The 23338-nt window shown below is 36.3% G+C and overlaps 1 protein-coding gene and 1 long non-coding RNA gene across 3 annotated transcripts; one reads left to right on the top strand and one right to left on the bottom strand.

Moving 5' to 3' along the window:
* Positions 1–6961: 6961 nt before the first annotated feature.
* HB-12 (homeobox 12) lies at positions 6962–7986 on the bottom strand. The gene is made up of 2 exons (XM_018114424.2): positions 7436–7986; positions 6962–7340 (listed from the first exon to the last, which is right to left on the bottom strand). Exons 1-2 carry the CDS (start codon positions 7790–7792, stop codon positions 6981–6983), a joined length of 717 nt encoding a protein of 238 aa, XP_017969913.2. The 5' UTR covers positions 7793–7986; the 3' UTR covers positions 6962–6980.
* Positions 7987–14405: 6419 nt separating this feature from the next.
* Positions 14406–15641, top strand: LOC18613919 (uncharacterized). Of its 2 annotated transcripts, none has more exons than XR_016024282.1 (2): positions 14406–14865; positions 15197–15641. It is a non-coding gene; the product is annotated as an uncharacterized LOC18613919 (long non-coding RNA). The 2 variants fall into 2 exon arrangements; XR_001926707.2 differs by having other exon boundaries at positions 15138–15641.
* Positions 15642–23338: the final 7697 nt, after the last annotated feature.

Genomic DNA, 23338 nt, shown 5'->3' with positions numbered 1-23338 from the left:
TTTGTTGGTAATCTATTTAGCAGATGAACTATAGTATTACATGCTTTTACCCAAAATTCTTTGAAAGACCTTTTTCAAACAAAAGACATCTTGCCATGTCAAGTATATATCTGTTTTTCCTTTCATTTACTCCATTCTATTGAGGTGAGTAAGGAATTGCGAGCTGATGGTGAATACCTTCAGCTTCAAGGAAATTTTCAAACTCTATTGAACTATATTCCCCACCATTGTCTGACTTCAAGCACTTCAACTTTAAACCAGATTCTCTTTCCGATTTAGCCTTGAATTTAACAAACATCTCAAAGGCCTTTGACTTAGACTTAAGAAAATAAATCCATGTGAATCTACTATAGTCATCAATAAAGATTATAAAAAATCTGTTTCTAGACAAGGATCCTTGAGTCATAGGTCCAGCTACATTAGAATGAACCAAAATAGGTCTACTTCTTGCTCTTGTATAACTGACAGATGGAAATGGTTTTCAGCTTTGTTTTCCAAGCTTGTAAACATCGCAAACTAATGTTGATTGACTGATTTTTGGTAGTTTCTCTACTAAATTCTGAGAGTGCAGTAAATTCATATAATTATAACTACAATGACCTAGTCTTCTATGCCAAAGTGATGATGCATTAGTGTTGCTACTACTAGCTTGCATACATATTTCAATTTGGTTGACATGAAAACACCTATTTTTCATTGGTACATTCATTAACAATTCAACAAAAAGATCATATATGGTGCATGTTGTCGTAACGTGCGGATCCGGGAACTCGACCGCTAGACGTCGGCGAAAATTATATATGTGTGGGAGTCGCCACCAATCTTTTTTATCTAGGTGTGATTGGTCACCTATTAATCCAATTCTAATCGACGAAGTCTTAAATTAATTTTAGGTCCGTCGAAAGAACGAGAACTGATCCACGTTTTTAGAGATGGGTTCGGGAGTGCGGTTACTCACGGAGAAGGGTTAGCACCTCCGTGACGCTCGTTCCACAAACGGTACCATTTAATCTTAAGTTATCTTAATATAGCCTACTTTTAATTTAATCTCTACTTTTTAATTAAATTTTTATTAAATTGACTAACTGAGTTTTTTTATTCGGTTTTACGTATGTACATGATGCAAGCGTAATATGATGTCATGACTTGTTTATTTTAAATAATGGAGTCGGTAATCTTTTATTGAAAAATCATTCGAAGACCATCCAAATACTTTGGTGAAGTCTCAAAATTTTTCGCACCTAGAGATATCCCCGGAAGAACTCGTCTCTACAAGCTCCTCGGGGAAATCCCATCATCGAGATTCCCACGCCATTTGCAAAATAAATGTGGCGTGCTATGACAGGATAAAATACTGATGTCTACATGCACGCGTTTATTGACTTAGGTGATTCATAATTCACCCAACTAAGTATTTAAATATTTATCACCTTGTTTATATACTTAATATTATTCGTTATTAATTATTAATTATTATTTTTTAGAGTTTCCTATTTAAATCAATATTCTTCAACTAGCATAGTGAATTAATATTCCATCTTATGTATTATTTTCCTTTTTTAATCAAATAAATAATTAATTAAATTAATGGTTAACTTAATTTTATTTAATAATATTTACTTGCTAATTAACTAACTACACTAACCTAGATTTAAATGTAATATTATGTAGATTTATTTTTTTCAATATTATTATTTTAGCAACGATTATTTGAGTTAATGGGTATTGAAGTTCGGAGTTCGAATTTATCCCGACGCTTCGGTGAAAATTCGTCTCGAATTTCGCGTTCAAAAAAATTCCACTTAGAAGAGGCAACTCTTTACCTCTCTTAGGTGAAATTTTTCAAATAATCATTTCATTCATTTTTTTACTTTTTTTTTTCCATTTACTTATCATTATTACTATATTTATTTTTAAAAAAAAACTAAATCTATTATGAATTTTTTTTCTATTTATTTACTTATTTTATATATATATATATATATATATATATTCTTCTAAACTATGCATTTTTACTATTATTTTTTATTATTACTATCATTATTATTTTTTTGATTTTCAAATATTAAATATAAGCATTCATAATATATATATATATACATATATATAAATAACTTTTCCTAATATGGTTTAAATCATAACAATAAATGTAATTTATTTAACCAAATGAGCCAACCCAAAATTAATTGAGACAAGTCCAAACCAAAGAAAATGGGTTATACCTTTCTGGGCTCAAATTAGCCCAGCCTGCTGGCCTGCAGAAGCCCAAATCTGTTACACCCGGTCCGCTTCCTAAGGTCCACAAAGCAGAATTCAAAACGCACCGTTTGGTGCCTGTAGAGCCCCTCAAAACGACGCCGTTTAGGCCTGGACCTTCCAACTTCTACCACTCCACTAAAACGGCACCGTTTTGCTCTCCTACACCTGGGTATAAAAACCCATTTTTAGCCTTTTCTATTCATTTTCAACTTTCATTTTCTCTCTCTAACCGCCGGCCTCTCCACCTTCTCTCTACCCGCCGACCACTACAAGGCCTCCCTTTTCCTTTCACTTCACCGGCGGCGGTTAAGATCTCCCTCTCTTCACCGGTGCCAGTCTCTCTATCTTCTCTCTAACCCCCAACCAACAGCCTCAAAAAAACAACCCTTCCCTAATCGAAGGAGCACCCAAAGCTTTTCCCTTTCATTGCCGGCAGCAGCTGCCTAAACTCCCTTCTGAGCTTCAACCGATAAACCCAAAAAATCCTGTTTTAATCCTAGAAACTCAGACCCGAAAAAGTCCCCCAAGACTCACTCCTTTTTCTCTTTTCGTTTCTTTTTGTTTTTTGAATGTTTGAGATTTTTCGTTGCTGTTGATTGTTGTTGTTTTCGGCTGCTAGAGATTTTAGGTCTTTTGGTTTTTTTTTTTTGAAAAAGTTTCTTCTTGATTGTTCTCCCCTTTGGTTTTGCAAATTCAATTTTTAACAGCCGGGTTGTCCAAAAATTTGGACAACCCGGCAATGGGGTTCTGGCACCAAGGAGTTGGTAGCCAGAGGCCCATCATTTAGGGTGGTTGGGGGAAAGGATGGCTGGGCGTACGCCTAGCCTTTTTTTTTTATTTTTTACTTTATATTTTTTTTTATTATAATTTAAATTTTTCATTTATTTTTTAGGTGTCTACACATGTATCATTCTTGAAAATAAACATATAATTATTCTCCATCATTTAACCTACACTCAGCAGATTTTGTGCTATATCAAGTATTAAAAGTACACCATGAACATACCTCTGGCCTGAAGAAGTGTTAATTCCAATTGTACCTCCCCCCACAGCATTTAAATACACACCATTCCCTATTTTAACTCTTGATCTGTAATGAGTGTCTAGATCTGTAAACAAAGAAGGATTACGTGTCACATGATTAGAACTGTCACTATCAAGAAGCCACTGCACATCATCTGAAGAATTGCTTCCAATAGCCATAAACAGTTGTTGCTTTAAAACTTCAACATTTTCAACAGCATAAGAAACCTTTTCTTTTGCTTCAGGTTTGTTCTTACAAACCTTTTCCACATGTCTAAACTACTTGCATGGATTGCACCTTACACTAGGCTTGTACCAGCAGTATGACTCAGAGTGACTCCTCTTCTTGCAACAGGGACAAACTGGAAATTTGGTTCTTCTATTTTGTATTTTTCTTCCTTGTGAGCTACCTTTTTACAAATCCTTTGCATCACTCAAATTCTTCTTTGCTGAAGTATCAACATTAGCATTTCTTTTCATTCGAACAGAAAAAGCTAAATCAGCTTTTTCAATCTTTCTGGTAGCTTTCCTCTAGTCATCAGCCTCAAGAGCACTCATTAAATCAGTGATTGAGAGCTCTGAAATATCCTTCACTTGTTTCAGAGAAGAAACTACAACATCAAACCTCTCTGGTAAGCTGATGAATACTTTCTCCACAACCTTTGCATCTATCAAAGACTTTCCCATCAATTGAATTTGATTCACCAGCTTCATCACCATATCAATGAATTCTTGCGCAGTCTGACTTTCCTTCATTCTTAACATTTCATATTGTCTCCTAAGGTTCTGTAGATGCATCTACTTGCTTCTGATAGACCCCATGAACTCTTCTTCAAGTTTGCTCCAAACTTGCTTAGCTATTTCACACCTTATAATCCTATTGAAAATTGACTCTGTAACAGCTGATTGTAAGAAGGATAAAGCTCTGTATTTCTTTGCTACATCCTTCTCATATTGCTTCACCTATGTTAACGTAGCATTTTCTCTAGATGATGGTATTTCAAGATCATTGTCAAAAACATTCCAAAGGTGAACACCTTTCAAGAATGATTTCATTTTCACAGCCCAAACAGGGTAGTTAGAACCATCAAAAATAGGTACATTTTGCTGAGTAACAGTTGAAGTTGACATCTTGATGAAGAGTAAACAATGGATAAGTGAGAAAGAAGGTTATAGGTGGCTCAAAGATCGGTTATATCGCTTTGATAACATGTAATGAAACTGAGAAAACGAAGATAAAACCATAATAGAGCAGAAGATATCATATACTGCTCTACAAGGGAGAAGAAAAAATAGAGAACAAAAGAGAGGAAAATTTTTTATATAAACGATGCTTCTAATTCAACAAGAACCAAAAATATTTATACAAACTGTACAAGGTTAACACCTATTAACATAAAGAGACAAGTGTTATTAACCAAACCATGCACAAAGACACCTCATAAGCACTGGTATTAAACTCTCAATAACCAGTACAATGAAGCAAAAAACATAATAAATAAAAGATTATAGTCAATGCATGCTTTAACTCTTAACATTATCTTTATCTGCTGTTTGTTTGATTTGAATGATGTCTCAACCATATGATGTTTGGTCAATTCCAATGGTAAGTGGTCCTGAAAACTTTCCACTGTGAAGAAAGCTTAGATCCTTGATGCTGATAGGAGGTATGATCTTTTAGTGCAGTTAAAACTTTATCGAATATATAGTAACTTGACATTGAAGGTTTATCTTTTGCCCTTTACAAGTCATTAACTAATCATGTTTTTGGTTAAACTTTCAATGTCGTGGATTAAAATTTACATTTTTATTTCCTCTGCACGCCTTCATTTCTTCATTTAAAATGCCTTTGACTGTCAACACAGCGGAGTCCTGAACCTTGTTTTCGCATAGAACATCTGGACGCATCTCATAGAGGAGCTTGACTGGGCATTCTGACAAAATGATAGCTTCTCCTGCTGTAATTTGAACAGCATGGTCATACTTTGCTTGATCTTTGTTCAAGTAAAATTGATATTTGATTTACTTATTTACCATGGTCTGCTTTATGTTATGGTATTAAGCTGTGCTTTTGTGTGATCTTTTTACCAAGAACATTTCTTTCACTAAATTCACGCATGACCTAGGTGATTTAAGGTAGTAAGTGAGGCTTACTGCCTAAAATATTCTGGAGGCTGAAATAAAACAACAGAACAGATATGTTTTTCTTTGTAATTATGTTTTAAAGTGTGGAATTCCAATTTTAACAGAACTCTTAAGGCGGTTTCAGTCAAAAAGGAACAAAAGGAATTGGGAAAGTTAAGATTTGGGAAGCCATTGCTTGTGCTGTTGGTCATATCCAGTCAAGTAGTTAAATGACAAAGCTTGTTGTTCTAGTTAATCGGAAAGGAGAGGCAAAACTTCACAACTTGACATTTGATGCAAGCTTGAAGTGTCCTTTGTCCAAACAAGCTTCCTTCCAGTGATTGTTTCGGGTTGTTTGAAAACAACCTTCGACTGGAATGCTGAATAATCTAATGTAATACTTGATACTAGAACATAAATTGGATGTACTTGGAGATACTGGTTGTCTTCCCATTTTGTTTCTTCAGGTGCTTTAAGGTCTACATTTGTCTGGACAGTTCTTGGAGAATCCTTTTAGGCCTAAAATCTAGAAGCAAGTTCAGATAATACTCTGACAAAGACATCACGAAAAAAAAAATCTGGATTTTCACTTATTAGGCAAGGAGATTTTGATCACTTCAACTTGCTCCGTAGCTATTGATTTCACAGACTGTTGCATTTTGGATCTTTTATCATTTACATTGAAGAACTGTGATTTTTACAACTTAATAGCTAGGCCTCAAAAGGTCTGAAGCCAATAATTAGTTCATCCAAAATGAAAATACTCTAATGATTGAGGAATTTACCCTTTTAATTCTTTCTAAGAATTATACTATATGTCCTGTTTTAGATTCAGAGAGGACAGGGGAAGCTTCTCTGCTATCAACATAGCATCAATTCATAGACAACTGCATTTGAAGATTGTAGGATGATAAGTCTAAGCTACTTGTCATCCTCATTGGGTTCAATAAAACTACTTATCGTTTACTGATTATTCTTTTTCCTTATTGCCCAACCAGTCCCATTGAATCTCTTGCAGGATGAAACAATTGTGCAAACAACAAGACACCACCACTAAAACAACAAGGAGACAAAGAAAATAGAAAGAAAATTGGATTCTGTAAAGTAGGGATTTGGATGCCATCCTTCAAAGTTCTAGCTGAATGACCGTAGGTCATGTTTGAGTGAACTCCTTGTTCAACCTTTCTCGGTCTCTCAGTCCCCATTCCAACACAAACATCTACATATTTTTCATTTCCGTTCTTTCAGCATACATAAGAACACTTTGAAGGCCTGCCTAAGTCCTACTGCCCATGATTTCAGAGTAAACAGTGAACTCCAATTTTCTGCTTCCTGGCCGAAAGTGGTACACACCAGGGAAGCTGAAGTTAGATTTTAGACAAAGGATGAATTGAATTCATATGTTCTCAGACCGCAAAACCTAGTTCTCTTCATCTAAATTCAGTGATATATTGAAGTGTTCCCCTCTCCCATGTCCCCTACTTGCTACTTTGCCCCAACGCTCTCGTGGGCTGTGTACAAAAGGAAGATTATTTGCATACATTTTCCTCCATACTTTTTGTTATTTCATTTGTTCAAGACCAAAAATCCCACCATTGATAACCACTACCGGACTGATCGAAAAGACCAACAGAATCAAAACTGCGCCAATCTTCTGGAGATGTTAAAGAACCATCAGCTGGTTCCACCATGTTTATAAGGCTGGGCTCTTCTTCAAGTCCAAAGTAGTCTGTCTTTATGACACTATCATCATCCGACAGGACTCCTAGTGCATGTTCCGATCTTTCCATCGATAAACTGAGCTGCCCTTCAGAATCAGACTTGACAGCCTCTCCCTTTTCAGAGTCTCCGTCGATGCTATTCGTTGTTGTAACTTGTCCGCAGCACTGGCCTTCCTCTTTTGGCTTCTTGAGCAAATCGTTCAGCTTCTGCAACTGTTAATTAAGAGTACAAAAAAAAAAAATCTTTGTTAGCCTCGTTCATTGCTTTCTTTCTGTGCAAACCAATGAATTAAGTAACTAGTACATACCTGAATCACTAAGGCCTGCTTTTCTTTCTTTAGACTTTCGAACTTGGACGCTAGATTGTTGTAATTGGCCTGTAAGATACCGTAATCTTTTTCAAGCTGCTTTGATTTCCACCTAGCTCTCTTGTTCTGGAACCATATTGCAACCTGTCGTGGCTGCAAACCCAACTCTCTAGCCACCTGAACCTTCTTCCGAGGCTCAAGCCTCGATTCGGATTCAAACATCAATTCCAACGATTTGATTTGCTCATCGCTGAACCTCCTCTTGTTCTTGTTCTTCTTCTTTTTGGTAGTTGTAACTTCATTCATGCTGGCAAAGGGCTCTGGCATCTCCTGAGTATATTCTTCCCCATCTAACATCTTTTGCCAGAATTATTCTTCCTAACCTGCTGCAAATCTTTGTCCTTCATATACAACCTGGTAAGTACTACTAGACAGTGGTTAAAGAAAGGGAAGGTTTTTAGACGTTTGTACCTCCTGGATGAGCTTGTACTTATAAAGCCTGTACGCAACCAGAGTATCTGTCTTGGTTTTGAGTCTGACTGGATTTCTAATTGCTATCTTTGCTTTATATCCCAACTCTATGGGATCTGATAAGTGATAACGTATAGTGCTTTTCCTCTTCGGCCTTGTTAACATTACCCAATTTTCCTTTCCATAATTCCTTTTTCTTCTAATTTTTTTTCTCTTCCTGCTGAATCTTTTTATTTGATTAACCTGCGGGTAAGTTCAGCTGCGATGAAAATTAAAGCTAATAAGGAAAAAAAGAAATAAGGTTTCATGTCGGCGTCAAGTCCTAGCCGCCCTCTTTGTTAGCCCTTGTGGCTAGCTAGCTTAGTATTTTTTTACATTATAATCATGTGTTAGCATCACTTCACATTTTAGAGATTTGGCATTCTAATTCATTGTGGTTACAATATTAAAATCTGCCTTGTCAGCATCATCATCATCACAACTTCATCTCGCCTTGCTTTTTAATCCTAAAGTGTCGGCTACATGAATCACGTTCCACCACCATTTATAATCAAATCCCATCTTTTAATTATATATATATTGCAACCAACTATGCATCCTTGTTCGTTGGAGAAACCTGCCATGATCATCATCGTTTTTCCACATTTCTTGCCCAATTGCATACCGTCTTAATTTTCTTCACCTCATTGGTTTTTCCGTCTTCCTCTTCACAGGAACTGTCAAGGCTCGAGTCCTCAGCTGAGCCATTGATTAACTCAGCTCGAGCCAGATGAGCGGGTATGTTTAGTTGCTGTCAAAAAGCACAATCTCAACGTACTCAACTTTGATTCTCCATAATAAAAAACAATTTTGGAAAACTCTCCCCTTTATTTAAGAGAAACAATTAAATAAAATCAAAGAAAAATTCTTCACCAATAAAACCAGTTGCCTTGGGACAAGTACCTTTCACCTGTCACACGTCCTCCAACCAGCAATCGCCACTTGCCATCGGTCAAAACTTCGCATCCGCTTACGTCGCCTCCTTGTTTGGAGTTTTAGTTTCCTTCCGGTGACGTGTCGAGAAATTTGTGGTTTTAATACAGAGGACACGTGCCCCAGTTTTGTTCGATATCGTAGCTAATTGGGAGTCTGCCTGTGGGGACAACGTTTTCCAAGTACAGGTGTGTGCTCACTTTGCTTTTTGCTACACCCTACTTGCTTGCCACGTGCTACCAGCAAAAGGGATTTTTCCCTTTTTCATTTAAGACCATCAAAGAGGAAATCGAAATTCCAACTACAAGCCAGAAGAACATAGTTTCTTCTTTATTGAATTTTCTAAGTTAAAAAAAAATAACATTTGGGTAATCAATGTTGGATTTTCAAAATAAACATTTGGTTTCAGTTGATATCAATCTAGGTGCTTGAGTATTTTAATGGAGAGCCAATGAGAAAGAGACATTTAAAGTACCCCACATATGTACAATTAGAGGTCATTAGGATCATATATACATTATCTAAAGGGAATGTTGGGAATGATGGTTTTTGCTTCAAACATTGTAGAGATTTTGATTTGCAAATCATTTTCTCTCAAATTTTGTCCAATCCGTCAACAATTGGACGCTACGGATTGGGTGGCTAAACCTTCAATCCCTCGTAAACGATACACTTGAAGGAGGACTTCACCTTTATCAAAATTCAACCTTGCTTTAAACTAGCATAAACTCTTTAATGAGGTTAGATGAATTTAGTCTTCTAAGACTAGATGGAAACATAGAAAAAAGAAGGGAAGGGGTGGCAACATAGTGATGAAGACTGTATTTGATAATGACTTGAAACTTTATTTGTATTAGGCGAGGCGCGCTATCATTGCTTGATTAGTAAGCATTTTCTTCCGTCTGGGTAAGATTGAAACAATGAACCAATCGATAACCTTGGAGTGGCAAAGTTAAGGATTATAACAAGGGATGTTAATTAAACGGGTCAAGGGAGTTACACTTATTTGAGGAAGCTGGTACTTTTTTTGCCACATTGGTAAAGATCAAAGGTCCCAGACTCCCAGCGAAGACGGCTACCGGGTCAAGATGGCAGAAAATGAGTGGGATGGGCCTGACCTTGTCGGATAGAACAGGTCCAATTTAGACTTTAGTGTTTTGGTATGTTGATAGCCTTAATCCTGGAGATGGGGAAAGATAGAAAGGATTAAATTGCAGTCGTAGTCAAGGAGTTTGTCGCTTTGAGTTTAAGGAAGTTCAAAGCAATGGCAAGTTGCGGTGATGGTTTTTACTTTTTAGAATGGCATGAAGTTCATTGAAGACGTCGTGGTCGAAAGATGTCACCTTAATGATTAATGCATCCGATGATAAGTATTACACTTGTCAGCTTTCGATGACACTCACAGCGACTGCTATGGGCCGGATAATGGATGGATATTGCCTCCTCCTCGTCTACCCTTTGGGCGAAACTTGCACAAGCCAAGGCCCATAGGCTTGCCATTAGTCTGATTAGAAGTGGTCAAAATTCCCCCATGTTTGTTTTTGAGCCATTAGCAAATGTGGGCTGGCACTCCGTGATCAAACAGGTATCTTGAGAGTGGGCTAGAAAATGAACAAAAGAAAAAGACTTGATGTCTACTATTACCTCTTTGGCAAACTCATGCTGGTTGCTTGTTCTTGCTCCCTGTCTACTTTTGGTCCGTATTGAACCCTTTACTTTTGGGTATGAAAAATTAACCTTAAAACCTTTCTACCATTTACTTGATTTAAGTAAGATCTTAGCTTGTTTTCTCCTCATCTCCAAGATTGGCATGATGCCGAGTTGTGAATTTGTCCATTGACAATAGAGAGTCAATAGGTTTTCACTTATTCAACCTCTGCAGAATTTCCAAGATAACAATGCAAATTAATCTTAGTTGAATATGGGGTAGCGATTCTTTCTTTCTCTTCTTATATTTTTTTTATATTAAATATTAATGAAAGGGGTGAGGATGCTGCGGGTGGGCTTGAAACCAGCAGGAGGAACAGAAAGGAAAAGGAGAATGAGGTGGACGCTGGTAGTGCAGCGCGGAAGAAAATAAAGAGAAGAAAACAAACAAAACAAACAGAGAGGTCTTTATGTACTCACAACTTTCACTAATTACAATGCTACAGCCTATAAGGAAGTAGTTTAATTAGGGGGGGGGGGGGGGGGGGTGTAATTTGAAACAAGCAGTACAATCATTTTTAATACTAGTAGTAAGTTAAATATTTAAACCAAGGAAAGATTATTTTTGTTTGAAGTTATAGGGGCTTGTGTGGAGGAGTGTAGGAACGACTGAAAATGCTTTTGTCTACTGAAATTTCTACAATCAACAAATACAAACCCACGTAAGCTCTCTCTTTCCTTCGTACGTTTGTTTTGCTTTATAGAGTATCTCCCTTTCTCGATTCAGACACCAAATTGACTCGAGTAGCAAAAAGCTCCTAAAGTTTGCTTAAACTTTACCTCCTTTTCAACTGCTCCTCTTCACCTTTTCTCAATGGCGTAGGCCTCAGAGAGAGAGAGAGAGAGAGCACGTGACCATGCATATGGAGAAGTGTGAACATGTAAGTCAGCCAGGTCGGAGTGTTGGTAGAACCTAGAAACCCAAGCTAAGGCCAGTAAGAGAAAAAAAATTCAAAAAAAAAACATAAAGATTGCAATATGTGGCACTTAGCTTTGAATTTCAATTTTTTTTTCTTATTTTAATTTATAAATTTTGCTTGGTTTTGGTAATGCAAAATTTATGCATTGCAAAGGTCATTGATTATTATATAATTGCAGACTCGACAACCTGGGCGGGAGATGCAGGATTTGACATTTACGTGTTGTTTCTTTCCCACTTTCTCTCTCTCTCTCTCTCTCTCTCCCTCTTTGACACAATTTTCAAGACTGTAAAGCGTTGAAATCTGGAGCCAGTATCGTCCTCTCCGTTTGTCACTCTGATGTACAGTCGAGAGAGAGAGAATGGTGGAGCCTTTGCTGTGGAGGATATAGAGCATGGCAGCACATCTCCCGGGCACTCCCTTTAAATAAAAACAAAGAGCATACAGTGTTCAAACAAAGCGCCAACGCTGTTTTCCCATCAACCTTCCAATTACCTTCAAGACAGATACTTTGGGTTTTTCTCAGCTTGTTTAAACATTTACTTTCCATTTGATCAAAGCCATAATTAATATGCTTGCTGTTTTTCCAGAGATTTGTTTGAATTTATTGTACCCACTAGCTAAAGCGGATGAGGTTGTTAATTCTGAATGGGGTAGCATTTTCTGTGGGATTAGGTGCACGTGGAATTTAATTGACATCTGGAAATGTACAAAGAAGCATTACTGTCATATTTGCCAGCTATATTTTCCCCAATTACCTGATTATTAATTATGGGAGCAGTGTCTCATAATACTCTGCAAAGGGAACAGTACATGGAGCTAGGAGCGGCAGCAAGTTGCAGTATAATGACATTAACTTTCTATGTTCACCACCGTAAACCACAGTACATCCCCTCAGCTCGTCACCTTCAACTTCAAATATATATGCCAAATTAACCCCAAATCTCGGACAACTACTTGTAAAATGAAGTGTGCCAAACCAAGATCTAGCATGCACTGTTTTGGATATATGAACATATCAGTGTTCCTGTTTTTATATCATTTGAATAATCACTTTGCATTTGAAAATCTTGGAAAAGAGGAGAGGGGGGCATCTTTTTCGATAATTGGTTTGGTATTTTGTCAAACTTTGCCTAAATTAGGTGATCAATATTTTTTAGTCGGAGGGGAGAAATGAAAGAGACTGATGAAAATGGCCCTGCCAGAAAAGAAAACCGAACCCATTAATTCGCGGAGCTACCTGTACTGCAGAATGATACCAGTTTCGCTAAGTCTTTATCCTGACACCCAGAAAGTAATGTATGTTTTCCAAGAATCCAAAGACATCATAATCTCATGAAAGGCACTATTTGTTTTACCAAAGTAACAAAATTTAATAGTGGTAGTAGCCCAAGCTTTGCAAGGTTAATTTTGAATGCTGCTGCTTTTTGGTATGCGTGGCCACATATGGGGACAACAGCCGAGTACTTGTTTCCCAAAATTTTTCTTCTGAAGGAGCAAATTGGAGCGCTCTCTCATGGTATTCTAGCCATAAGCTCCAATGCCTTTTCCCAGAGGGAAGATCAGATTGGTGTTGTCAATTCCCTTTGTATGTAAACAATGATTATAACATGAATGCAAAATGGGATTCCATAGCTTTTGTAATTTATGAACATTTTGATTGTTTTTCCACATCTAATCTAACAGTTATATCCTCGATTTTGTTAATACAAATAGAACTAGTGTACCGCAGAACAACCCAACCCCTCCCTCTCGATTAGGTTTTCTCTTTCTCAAACTGATGTGACAGCTACTTAATTTTAATGAATGGGCGGTGGATCATAAGTCTGACTACTTATGTACTACCTTGAGTAGCTATTTCAAATTAGCTTCAACAACCAAATTTGTTGTATTTGCCAATTACTAGAGGTTTATAATTATAGACATAATGATTAACAAAAGATTTGGAGGCAAAAGCAATTACTTATGATTTCTGGGTTTTTATAATTTTGTAAATGAATGCCTTAATGTTAGCCAAAGGGAATAATCAAAAATCAACAAAGCAAAGTGAAAACGTAAGTCACTTTGACCTTAGCCAAATAGTTGGGATGGGTAAAAAGGCAAAGGTGAAAAGGAAAGCGTGGACCCTGACCCTATCTGTCGGTCATCGCCTCGAATTCCTCGCCATTCCCAAAAGTGACACGCCAGACGAGGGTCCCTTCCTTCATGAGAAAACAAAAATACAGCATTTTTAAAATTAAAAAATTTTTCAAGTTCAAAAATTGAAGTATGTTTTATTATATTTATTTAAAAATATTAAATGCTAAAAAGTGTGAGATATTAAATGTGTTTTCCATTATCGGGCAGCTCAATAACTCAACCACTCCTCTGACTCACTTTTAGGCCTTCCTTTGCTTTGATTCCTTTTCTATTCAATTATTTATGTCATCATTATAGTTTTTTTTATCGCAGTACAGTCTCTGTAACATCATTGTACAAAATCTCACAAATCCTACGGTTCTTAAGGAAAGGGCTCAGGATTTCTAGGCTACATTAACGAATAGACACTACATTTTCACTAGTTCCTTTATGTGTTTTGATGACACCATCAACCATCATGCCCCTGAATCTAATGGTGGGTTTTGCTCCAATGTGCTAATTTCTCACTCCACTTAACATCGTAATCATCAAGAGAATCCAACGGTTGATAAGGGTTTAAAAAAAATGGTTTTATGGTACATAGGTATAACACCCAAAGTAGAGAGAAGGAGAGAGAAAGAGAGATTAGAGTGCATGGGGTCGTGGTCATTTCTGGAACTGAGAAAACAGCTGGTAGGGTCGAGTCTGCAGCTATGTTTTGTCTTTTTTAACGTTGGCTTTCCACTCTTTTTATTCATCTTAAAAACCCCCCCGCACCCATATCATTCTCTTCATCATCTCATGATCACCCAACACCAACACCACAACTCTCCCATCTCTTTCTCTCTCTCTCTTTCCCTATCTCTGTCTCGCTCACTGTCTCGTCCCCCTTGAAGACAGGCGAGACTCTTGGGGGATAAAGAGATAAGAGTATCAGAGAAACACATAAACAAACCACTTAGTTGCAACCAACAATTTATGAGAAAAGTCTTTTGAAGATATAGCTTTAATTCGGATGTGCCAAGGAGCTACTCTTTTGAGGGGAATGTTGTCTGGCTCGAGGACACTTTCTTTTAATCCATTTTCTTGCATTAGTTTGCTCCTATGGATCTGATTATGGTTTTAATGGATTGAGCTTGTGCTAGTGCCGTCGGACCAGGCTTCATTCCCCCCAATTATTGCTTCCATACGGCACTCTGTAGCAAAGGCTAGATTCTAGATCATGGACTGCAGCATGTAAAGGTTTGGTTTCCTGCTTTAATGATTACTTTGGCTGTTATTTGTTTCCTCTTTTGGGAAAATTTGGTTGTTTTAGATCATTGGGTATTTTGTTTTTACAGCAATTAAGGTTGTTAGTTGTGTGCAGATTGGTGTAATGATGAAGTGTTTTGACCATATTTTTTCATCATCTGGATAAAAGTTTCATCATTACTCTTTTTTTGTTTTTCCTTTTTTCTGCGATGCTATGATGGTGTTTTTGTCAGTCCTAACCCTCCTTTCTGGTTCATCATTAGGTAGATCCTTCCCATGATGGTTTCCTGTATCTGATCTGTCTGTTTCTGGTGTTTTTCAGATCTGGCTTTGAACTTTGGTAAACATACTCTCTTCTTTTTAACGCCATCCCTATCTTTCTTCCTTTTTCATTGCTCTAGGGTTTCAAGGTGGAGAGCTTGGCTCTTCCCTCAAATGAACCTTTTTGAACAAAGCTTGACCTGGGTAAAGGACCAAAGGTAAACAGAAAAGAAAGACTTGCCCTTTCTCTAACAATTTCAAATTTCCATGAAAAATATTTCTTGTAGTGAGGAGTTATTACTCAACCCAATTCGGAAGAACTTTATATTCGTGAGTGATTCTTTGAAATGATGTTTAATTTTCTTTAACACACATGGCTCTTTATCAACTTTCTTTCTTTATTGATGTACACTAATTGGATCTGTATTATCCTTTACCTGCTTTGCATGGTGAAGGAAGTGCATTTAAGTATTGAATTTAATATGATGCAGTAATAATTTTGAACACCTCAGTTATATTTTACTTTATTTAGATTCTCTAGCTAGCAAGCTTGTGCTATTGGAATGAATAATGGACCTTTCACTGTAAATATTACATGTCTTGTAGAGTTAGCATGATAGGACAATGACAGCTTTTGTAAATAAGAGCTGTGTCAATGGAAGTGTGGGCACAGACATGGGTCTGATTAAAGGAAACCCATCACATGCCTTGGCTTTGTCATGACATCTTATCTAAAACCCTAAATTTGATCAACAAGTTGTCCCTGTTGAGTGTTGAAATTTGGTAAAATAACACGCTTAATTGTTCCATCGAATGCTTTCTTCTCTCCTCCTGGGTTTTAAAGAGTGATGGGTTTCTCCTCCAGGGATTGAGATGTGTGCTTACTTCTCACGGTATTTGTGTTCCTTACAACAGGGTTAAGGAACTTCGTGCAGTAAAGCACATGCTTTAATTACCAAGTAACTATCATTTGAAGGAAGGGAGCTTTTCCCTATGTTTGTGCTTCTTCAGTACATTTTAGGGAATTAGTGTTCAAAACGAGGTGTAAAATTTTAACATTTCCCATCATACTTTTTCCATAATTTGCTCTTGCTTTACTCTTGGATGCTGAGGAACAGAACACACGAAGAAACAGTTGATTAGAAAGATTGGCAGAGGAGAGTTTATCTAGGGCCTGTAGGCCTTAGGTAACACGTATCCCAGTAGCTTGTCACACCGGTATTTATCATCTAAAACTCCTCCGCCCTCTTTGTCCTTGCCAGCACCCCTACATTGACCAACAATCACATTACTGTTCACATGCTCACCAGAAGGATTACCCATGGACAACTTCTCTTAACGCTTATAGCGGTGAAAGTTTTGTGTTTTAAAATCCTGGTTAGGAATCTAGGAAACAAATGTCAGGTTTTTTTTAATACTCCCTACTTGTATCACTTGTATGTGCATTGTACCTTGAGAGTAACAGCATTAATGTACCTACATTCTATCACTGGATTTGGATACTTATCCTTCTCTCTTTTTTTATTTTCGTCTCTTTTTTCTTAGTAATTATTTTCATATTCATCTTGTTGAAAAAGCAGTCGTATGAAAATGCTGTCCCCTAAAGAAGTGCCTTTTGGGGAATTGGATCTTTTTGACCTTTGCAAACATAAAGTAAAACCCTTTCTGCTTTGCTTTTAATTCATGATTTTCGAGACTAGCTTTTAGTAGTACCCTTGTTTTCTAGAGAGAGAAAAGATGTTTATTGGGCCCGTGTTTGACGAATTCTTGAAGCCTTGAGGCCACAATTTTCCCGTGAATGATTGGTGTGTTTTGTGTATATAGCTTGACCAAGACTCCAAAAAAATCTTTTTATTGCATGTCCAACAGGATCTTAAGTACCTAAATAGTAGCTCTCTCTTCATGGGGTTACAATCTAGTAACTGAATCGATGGTATAGTACATTAATGTATTAACTTGACCTCTAAACATATCCCGGAATCGTATGCTGGCATGGCTTCATTTCGTCATAGCAAAAACTTTCGATATTGCAAGCTAGCTACTTCCCCATCAGCTGGAAAGGGCCCATGATTTGAAATCTTGTCGGGTGCCAATGCCAATCTGTTCCATGTGGTTAATGCACTTTGAACAGGATGTTAAGTACCTTAACGGTATCTCCGAATAGGGTTACATTCAAGTACTAATTGAATGGATGACAGTACATTAAAGTTTAAACTTGATCTTAGCAAAAATTTTTCAATGCTATATAGCTACTTCCCCATCAGTTGGAAAGGCCCGTGATTTGAACCCATGTTGAGTGCTATTGCAAATGCCAATCTCAATCTGTTACGTGTGGTTGATAAGAAAAATCAAAGTAAAGGACAGTCATAAGAGTGATGTACGTCGTTATAATTCATATCAATCTCATATAATGATTGGGTTATATATACCAATAATGTTCCTATTAATTCAAATCAATTTTATCCAAAATTTAACTGTTTCTTCCGCGAAAGAGAGCCCTTATAACGTTATTTTACTCAAATAGAAAGAATTATTACTGTTGTTCTTGTTTTGTTCTTCTTTTTGGTTTCCCCTTTTTAGGCTTTAAGCTTTTCCCCCTTTCTCCCCAACCCCCCTTTTTTCGTATTCATTTCTCCATTTGTGCCCTTTTTTTTTTCTTCTTTCTTTTCCTCCATTTTTTTTCCATTTTTCCCTTCTCTCCTCAAAGTTTTCTCTCACCTTCTGTCTGTCTAGCTAATTGCCAGGTGGTGATAACGAAGGCTCACTGGCCATGATAGTTAGTGGCAACAAATCATCAGCAACAAAGGGCGTCTAGCTAGAATTTGGGGTTTCAAGTTTTATTCTCTTGTTGGTTTCAGCTCACTTATTTCCCTGGTTTATTAAAAACTTAGTCTCCAAATCCATTCTTTCCAGTTGGGATTTGACTTTTTTATCTTCAAGGTTCTAGCCAAAATTCACTGGTGACTGGACCATACATACCTGGAAGAAAATAATATCCATGTGACTTGACGAATAACAATACAGCGGGTGCCATGTCAAATTGGCTTTTCCCTCGTATTGAATGTTCGAAATCCATAATAGACTATGGACCCTTGGTATTGGGTCATTTCAATAGCTGAATTACGAACCAAGATGAATTCTATTTGTGAGTCTAAATTTCTGTATCTCCTTAAGTGATTAATTAATTCATATCCTGCTTCGCAAAATGATAGTTGGTTACCACTTGTTTGGTGCTAGGTTTCAATGGTCAAATGGATAAAACTAGTTCACCATTTTTTTTTTTGAAAAGTAAAACTAGTTCACCATTTAATTTTCTCTTCTATTCTGTCATATACCTGGCAACACCATTTAGCAAAGTTCACAAAGGTTAAGACTTCTGCCACTGCTGTCAAACCCATCATTTAGAGTCCTGCAAAGAAATCTTGCTTGATGATTGTTTTTGACATAAGAAGGATTCTTTTTACATTTGTCAATGTGAAGTGAGTGTCAAATCACTCGAGTGCTTAAATTTAGTATTAGACTTTCTAAAATCCAGTGGAGAAAGAAAGATTCACCTTCGATGTCTCCAGATTACACTGCAGCTTTTTCCAGACAAAACTACCTTGGACAAACTGGAATTAATTTGGTTTCCGATGTTTGTAGTACTAGAAAACAATCTAAGTATCTTCTAGTTAAAAGCGTAAAACAATAGCGAGCATCCTTTAACTCAGAACTCTAGCTGATTCTCTTATGGAGCTCACGTCTTCTGATGCCAGTCAGATTTGGGAGCTGAAAATGGCTGGGGTGGAAAGAGGCAGAATTTTATGGTTTCATTACAACATCCCCAAGCATGCCATGATTGCCTGGATGGCTATACTAAATAATCTGCCCACTCTTTCCAAGCTCTCTACTTTGGAGAATCCCAATTGCAAACAATCTGTGCGTCTATGCAAACAAGAAGTTGAAGATAGAGATAATTTACTTTGGTCATACTCCTACAGGCAGCTGTGAACTAAAGTGCTGCATTTCTCTGGTATTCATAGTACTGTTCGATGCTGGTACGAAAATTCAATTGAATCAAGCTGCTAAAAGGACCTAGTGGTCATCCTTAAAGTGCCACGGACTGCTTGTGTCTAGTTTCTCTGGATGGAAAGGAGTAGCAGGATCCATGGTAAGCTGGCTCAGGATGTAGATGCACTCAGCAATTACATTGTTAGTTCTGTCAAGATTCAGATTCCAAGACTTCTCACAGGTGGCTATAGATAAACATGCCTTTTTATGTCAGACCTGGAAGATTTCTACTGCTCTATAAATGTATTTTGATACTGTTCTGGAATTGAGTTTTTGAACTCTTTTTGTGCCTAAAACCTCAGAATTCCTTTCGTTTCCTCTTTTTTATTGCAGCCATAAAAATTCTGGTGTTCCAAAACTATAGTATTGGGCTAAGCCCAAATATATGTTCACGATTTGAGTCCGGGTTTGTCACCAAACATTGAGCCATACGTAGTTTCTACCCAAATCCTTTCAAAAGAGGGGTAGTTTTCAGGCCCTGGGCCTAGCCAATCCGTGTTAGGCAACGGCCCAGGGCGAAGCTGAGTGAGTGGGGTGGAGAAGGAAGAAGATGTGCCTAACCCATTAATATGAGACTTTCTCCCAACTTAATACTCTATTTGGAGCGGAATCGTATCTTTAGCGTAAGGTTATGACTTATGAGTACGACATTTGGGGAAAAATTCTCAATCATAATAAAAAGCAATTTGGTAGATGCATGTGCAGAACAAAAAAGGGATGGATACAATTTGGCTACTTATATTTTTGAAAATCTGCCTACAATTCCTTTGAGTGGAACTCCATATGTCCGTGTCTAGTGATTTATACCCTTGACCCTATGTACATTTCAATAATTTAATGCATCAAATAATAGAGTTCAAGTCAAAATAATTTATATACTCATTAATATATAAAAGGCAAAGGGCATCCCTCCAAGCAAACCCAAAAAGGAGGGAGAAAAAGAATAAAAGGGGTGAAATATCTTTGAATAATAACTTTGCCTTTTTCAAAAAGCCACACTTGCTCCCCCACTTTGGATGGTGTCTCCATTCCCACTTCCTCTTTGACTTTTTCATCTTCTTCACCACCATTTATGTCATCCAATAAAATACCATTTCTAGGCCCTGAAAAAAAAAATTAAGACTAAGCTTAGTGTGGCAATCACTATGTTGGAGGGCAAAAGGAGCCTTGTCGTACTGCAAATTCAGATTTTATATATATATATTGTAGAGGATTCTTCTTATAGGAATAGATGATGTGTTGCAATAAATGACTCAGAATATCTTAGAGGTGGTAGAGAGAAAGATTAGAGCAATATTGGGTGCTTTTACGCTTATAATGCCCCCGAGCGTTTTCACACTTGAAATGTCTTTGAACATTTTTGCACTTGGAATACCTTTGAGTGCAGATATTTCTGCACTTGAAACATTCTTGAGCGTTTTCATATTTAAAATGCCCTAGGCATTTCCACACTTGGAACACCTCTGCTTGTTTTTACATTTGAAACATTTTCGAACGTTTTTAGTTTTTTACGCTTGAAACACTTATGATGTAATTTTTCTATAACACAACATTTCAAAAAAATAATAATTAGTCAAAATTAAACATCTACATATATATATATATATATATATATATATATAGTTTTTTTCTGTTTTGTATGAGCATATATTTGGGAATATTAAACCCAAAAAGAAGTTGAAAGATTCTCTCCTTTGAGATATTCCATTAGAGACCCTTTGAAGATTCAAGTGACCTGAAAAGCACTACTATTATAGTCTTTACTGAACGCAAAGAAAAGAGAAACTATCAAATGAAATATTCTTCAGCTTTGTATTGACGAGTTCTCAACATCAACTGAATTTTCCAGGATGTGGACACCCCATTTTCGCCCTTGTTCCACGTTGGTGACTCTGATGTTTTGCTTTGAATTAGTCGTTTTATACAGACCAAGGAAAAGCGGTCCACGTGTCCTAAGTTTAATGTCATGTAATAATAATAATTCTAGCAAATTACCTTTATTCTTTCCAAGAAAAAAATTGAAAGAAAGAAGGGAAAGGAAAAGAGGCAGGATTGGCTACAGCTCATTTCTGCCCAGCCTTAAGTGGCATGGCTTTGACAATTCCCTTCAAGGAATGCACTTTTTCTTATTAGAACAGAAAAGAAGAAATATGTTTCACAAAATCAATGATTCTCTTAAGGACTGAAAATTATCAAACCAGTGTTGATGCGTCGGTCAAATGCTACTTACAAGTCAAAGTCTTTGGGCCTGTACAGATGATTTAGGGATTAGGGCCCTGCTCTCCATCATTTTGTTTCTGCACAAGTCTAAATTCTGATTAGCGCAACGCACTCGTGTGCTAAAAATCAAGTGCGCTCTCAGTTGACCTTTGCTACTTTGTGCACTGCGTCCAATGCGTTGCCGCTGGTTATCGCAGCATTAGACCGCTTTAACAAATATTTTAAATTTATTATTGTTTGTGTAATTGTTACTTTTTTATTTTTTAAATTAGCATTACTGTTGGTAATAAAATATTTGACATAATGTTTTAAATTTTTTTAAAATTATTAAATAAATTTAAATAAAAATTATTCTTATATTACATTCAATTAAACTCATACAATTTAAATTCGATTCAAGTAAATCTTTATTATTAATAGTTAATTAATTATTATTATTAAAAATATAATTTGTTATTTTATATTCACATAATGATGAAAAATATCACATAATCATATCGTCATTTTTTATGTAATGTCAATACCAAGTGATATAAAAAGATAAATAATATTTTAAATAAAAATAATTAATCAACTATTAATTATAAAAATTTATTTGATTCGAAATAAAAATATAAAAATTTAATTTAATATAATAAAAAATAATTCAAAATTTTTTTTAAGTATTATGTCTGAATATTTCAATTAGGGCATCATTTTTCCTTTCTTCATTTATGATAGGTTTGTAACTGCTCTAATAATTTGGAAGTATTCTGTTACGCTTGTGTGTCCTTCACTGGTAAGCACTAAAAAAGAATATCCTTAACAAATCCCCCATTCAACTTTGGTAAAAGAAAAAATTTGTCACTTTTTTTCCCTTTGTATGTTATTTTATTACCTTTTTGTCAGACATGATGGTAAAAGTCAAATGTGGCATTACCATTTGGGAATAAGAAAGAAAGAGCATTTAAAACAGAGAATGCTGCTCCCCCAAAACATAAATGCCAAGAACAAATCAAATCAGATCTTTTCATATATAAATCAATATATAGTACAAGTTTTCATTATTGGCCAGCTTAGCTGCCAAAAAAAAAATATGAATGAAGCATACAAAAATGTTAACCTCAAAAAATAGGAAAAAAATCCTCTGCACCTGACCCACTAGTGTCAAGACACCCTCTGCATCAAACCTCAGACCATCTCATCTAAAACCTGATGGAGCATCTGATTGCCTCGTATCAGACGGTCACAAAACTTTTTGGTGCTTTATTTTGTTTTGCAATTGACACATTCGCCATCTCTTTCGGTGTTGATAATGAAATCCAACACCATATCTAGCCATCTAGATTTTGGGACCTATCAGCCAGGGTCGATGGGGGGAAATCAGGGACAGTTTAGTCATTTTGACGTTACTATTTTATTCTCGTTACACTGTTTTTGGAAAACTTCAGCTGTTTCTGCAAAAGTACGTTCTGTGGAGGACCCCAGTGTCCGTTGATCCAAAGTTTTGATTCTCCCAAGTGCCCAACGGTCACGGATTGAAGAATGAGAGATTGCTTTCCCGCTTTGCCCCTTCCTCTCTTGGAAAAACGATATTTGCCTCTTTTATTTAGAATAGTACTTCCAAAATTTATATAAACCATTTATTCCAAGTCAATAATAAAGAAATAAGTTTTCATTTCTTTCCCATTTTTCATAAAAAACTTGACTTCAATTTTCTTTTCTTTTTTTCTATTATTGGTTTGCTTACAAATTACAATGGTAAAAAAGATACAATTCAAAATTTTTTAGCACAAGTAAGATACCTTAAATATATTATCATGTACATTAATCAATGCTAATAAATTTAGAAAAATATATTATCATGTACAATTAAATTTCTTATTAATAAATTAAATAAATCTTATTGATATTTGTAATAAAAATATTTTTAATGAAATTCAGTCAATATAAT

The sequence above is a fragment of the Theobroma cacao genome, chromosome 1 (assembly GCF_053813885.1).
Source record: "Theobroma cacao isolate CCN51 chromosome 1, ASM5381388v1, whole genome shotgun sequence".
Classification (NCBI taxonomy): Eukaryota; Viridiplantae; Streptophyta; class Magnoliopsida; order Malvales; family Malvaceae; genus Theobroma; species Theobroma cacao.
Note: the sequence above shows the minus strand (reverse complement) of the source record. Positions and strands in the feature narration are given on the sequence as shown.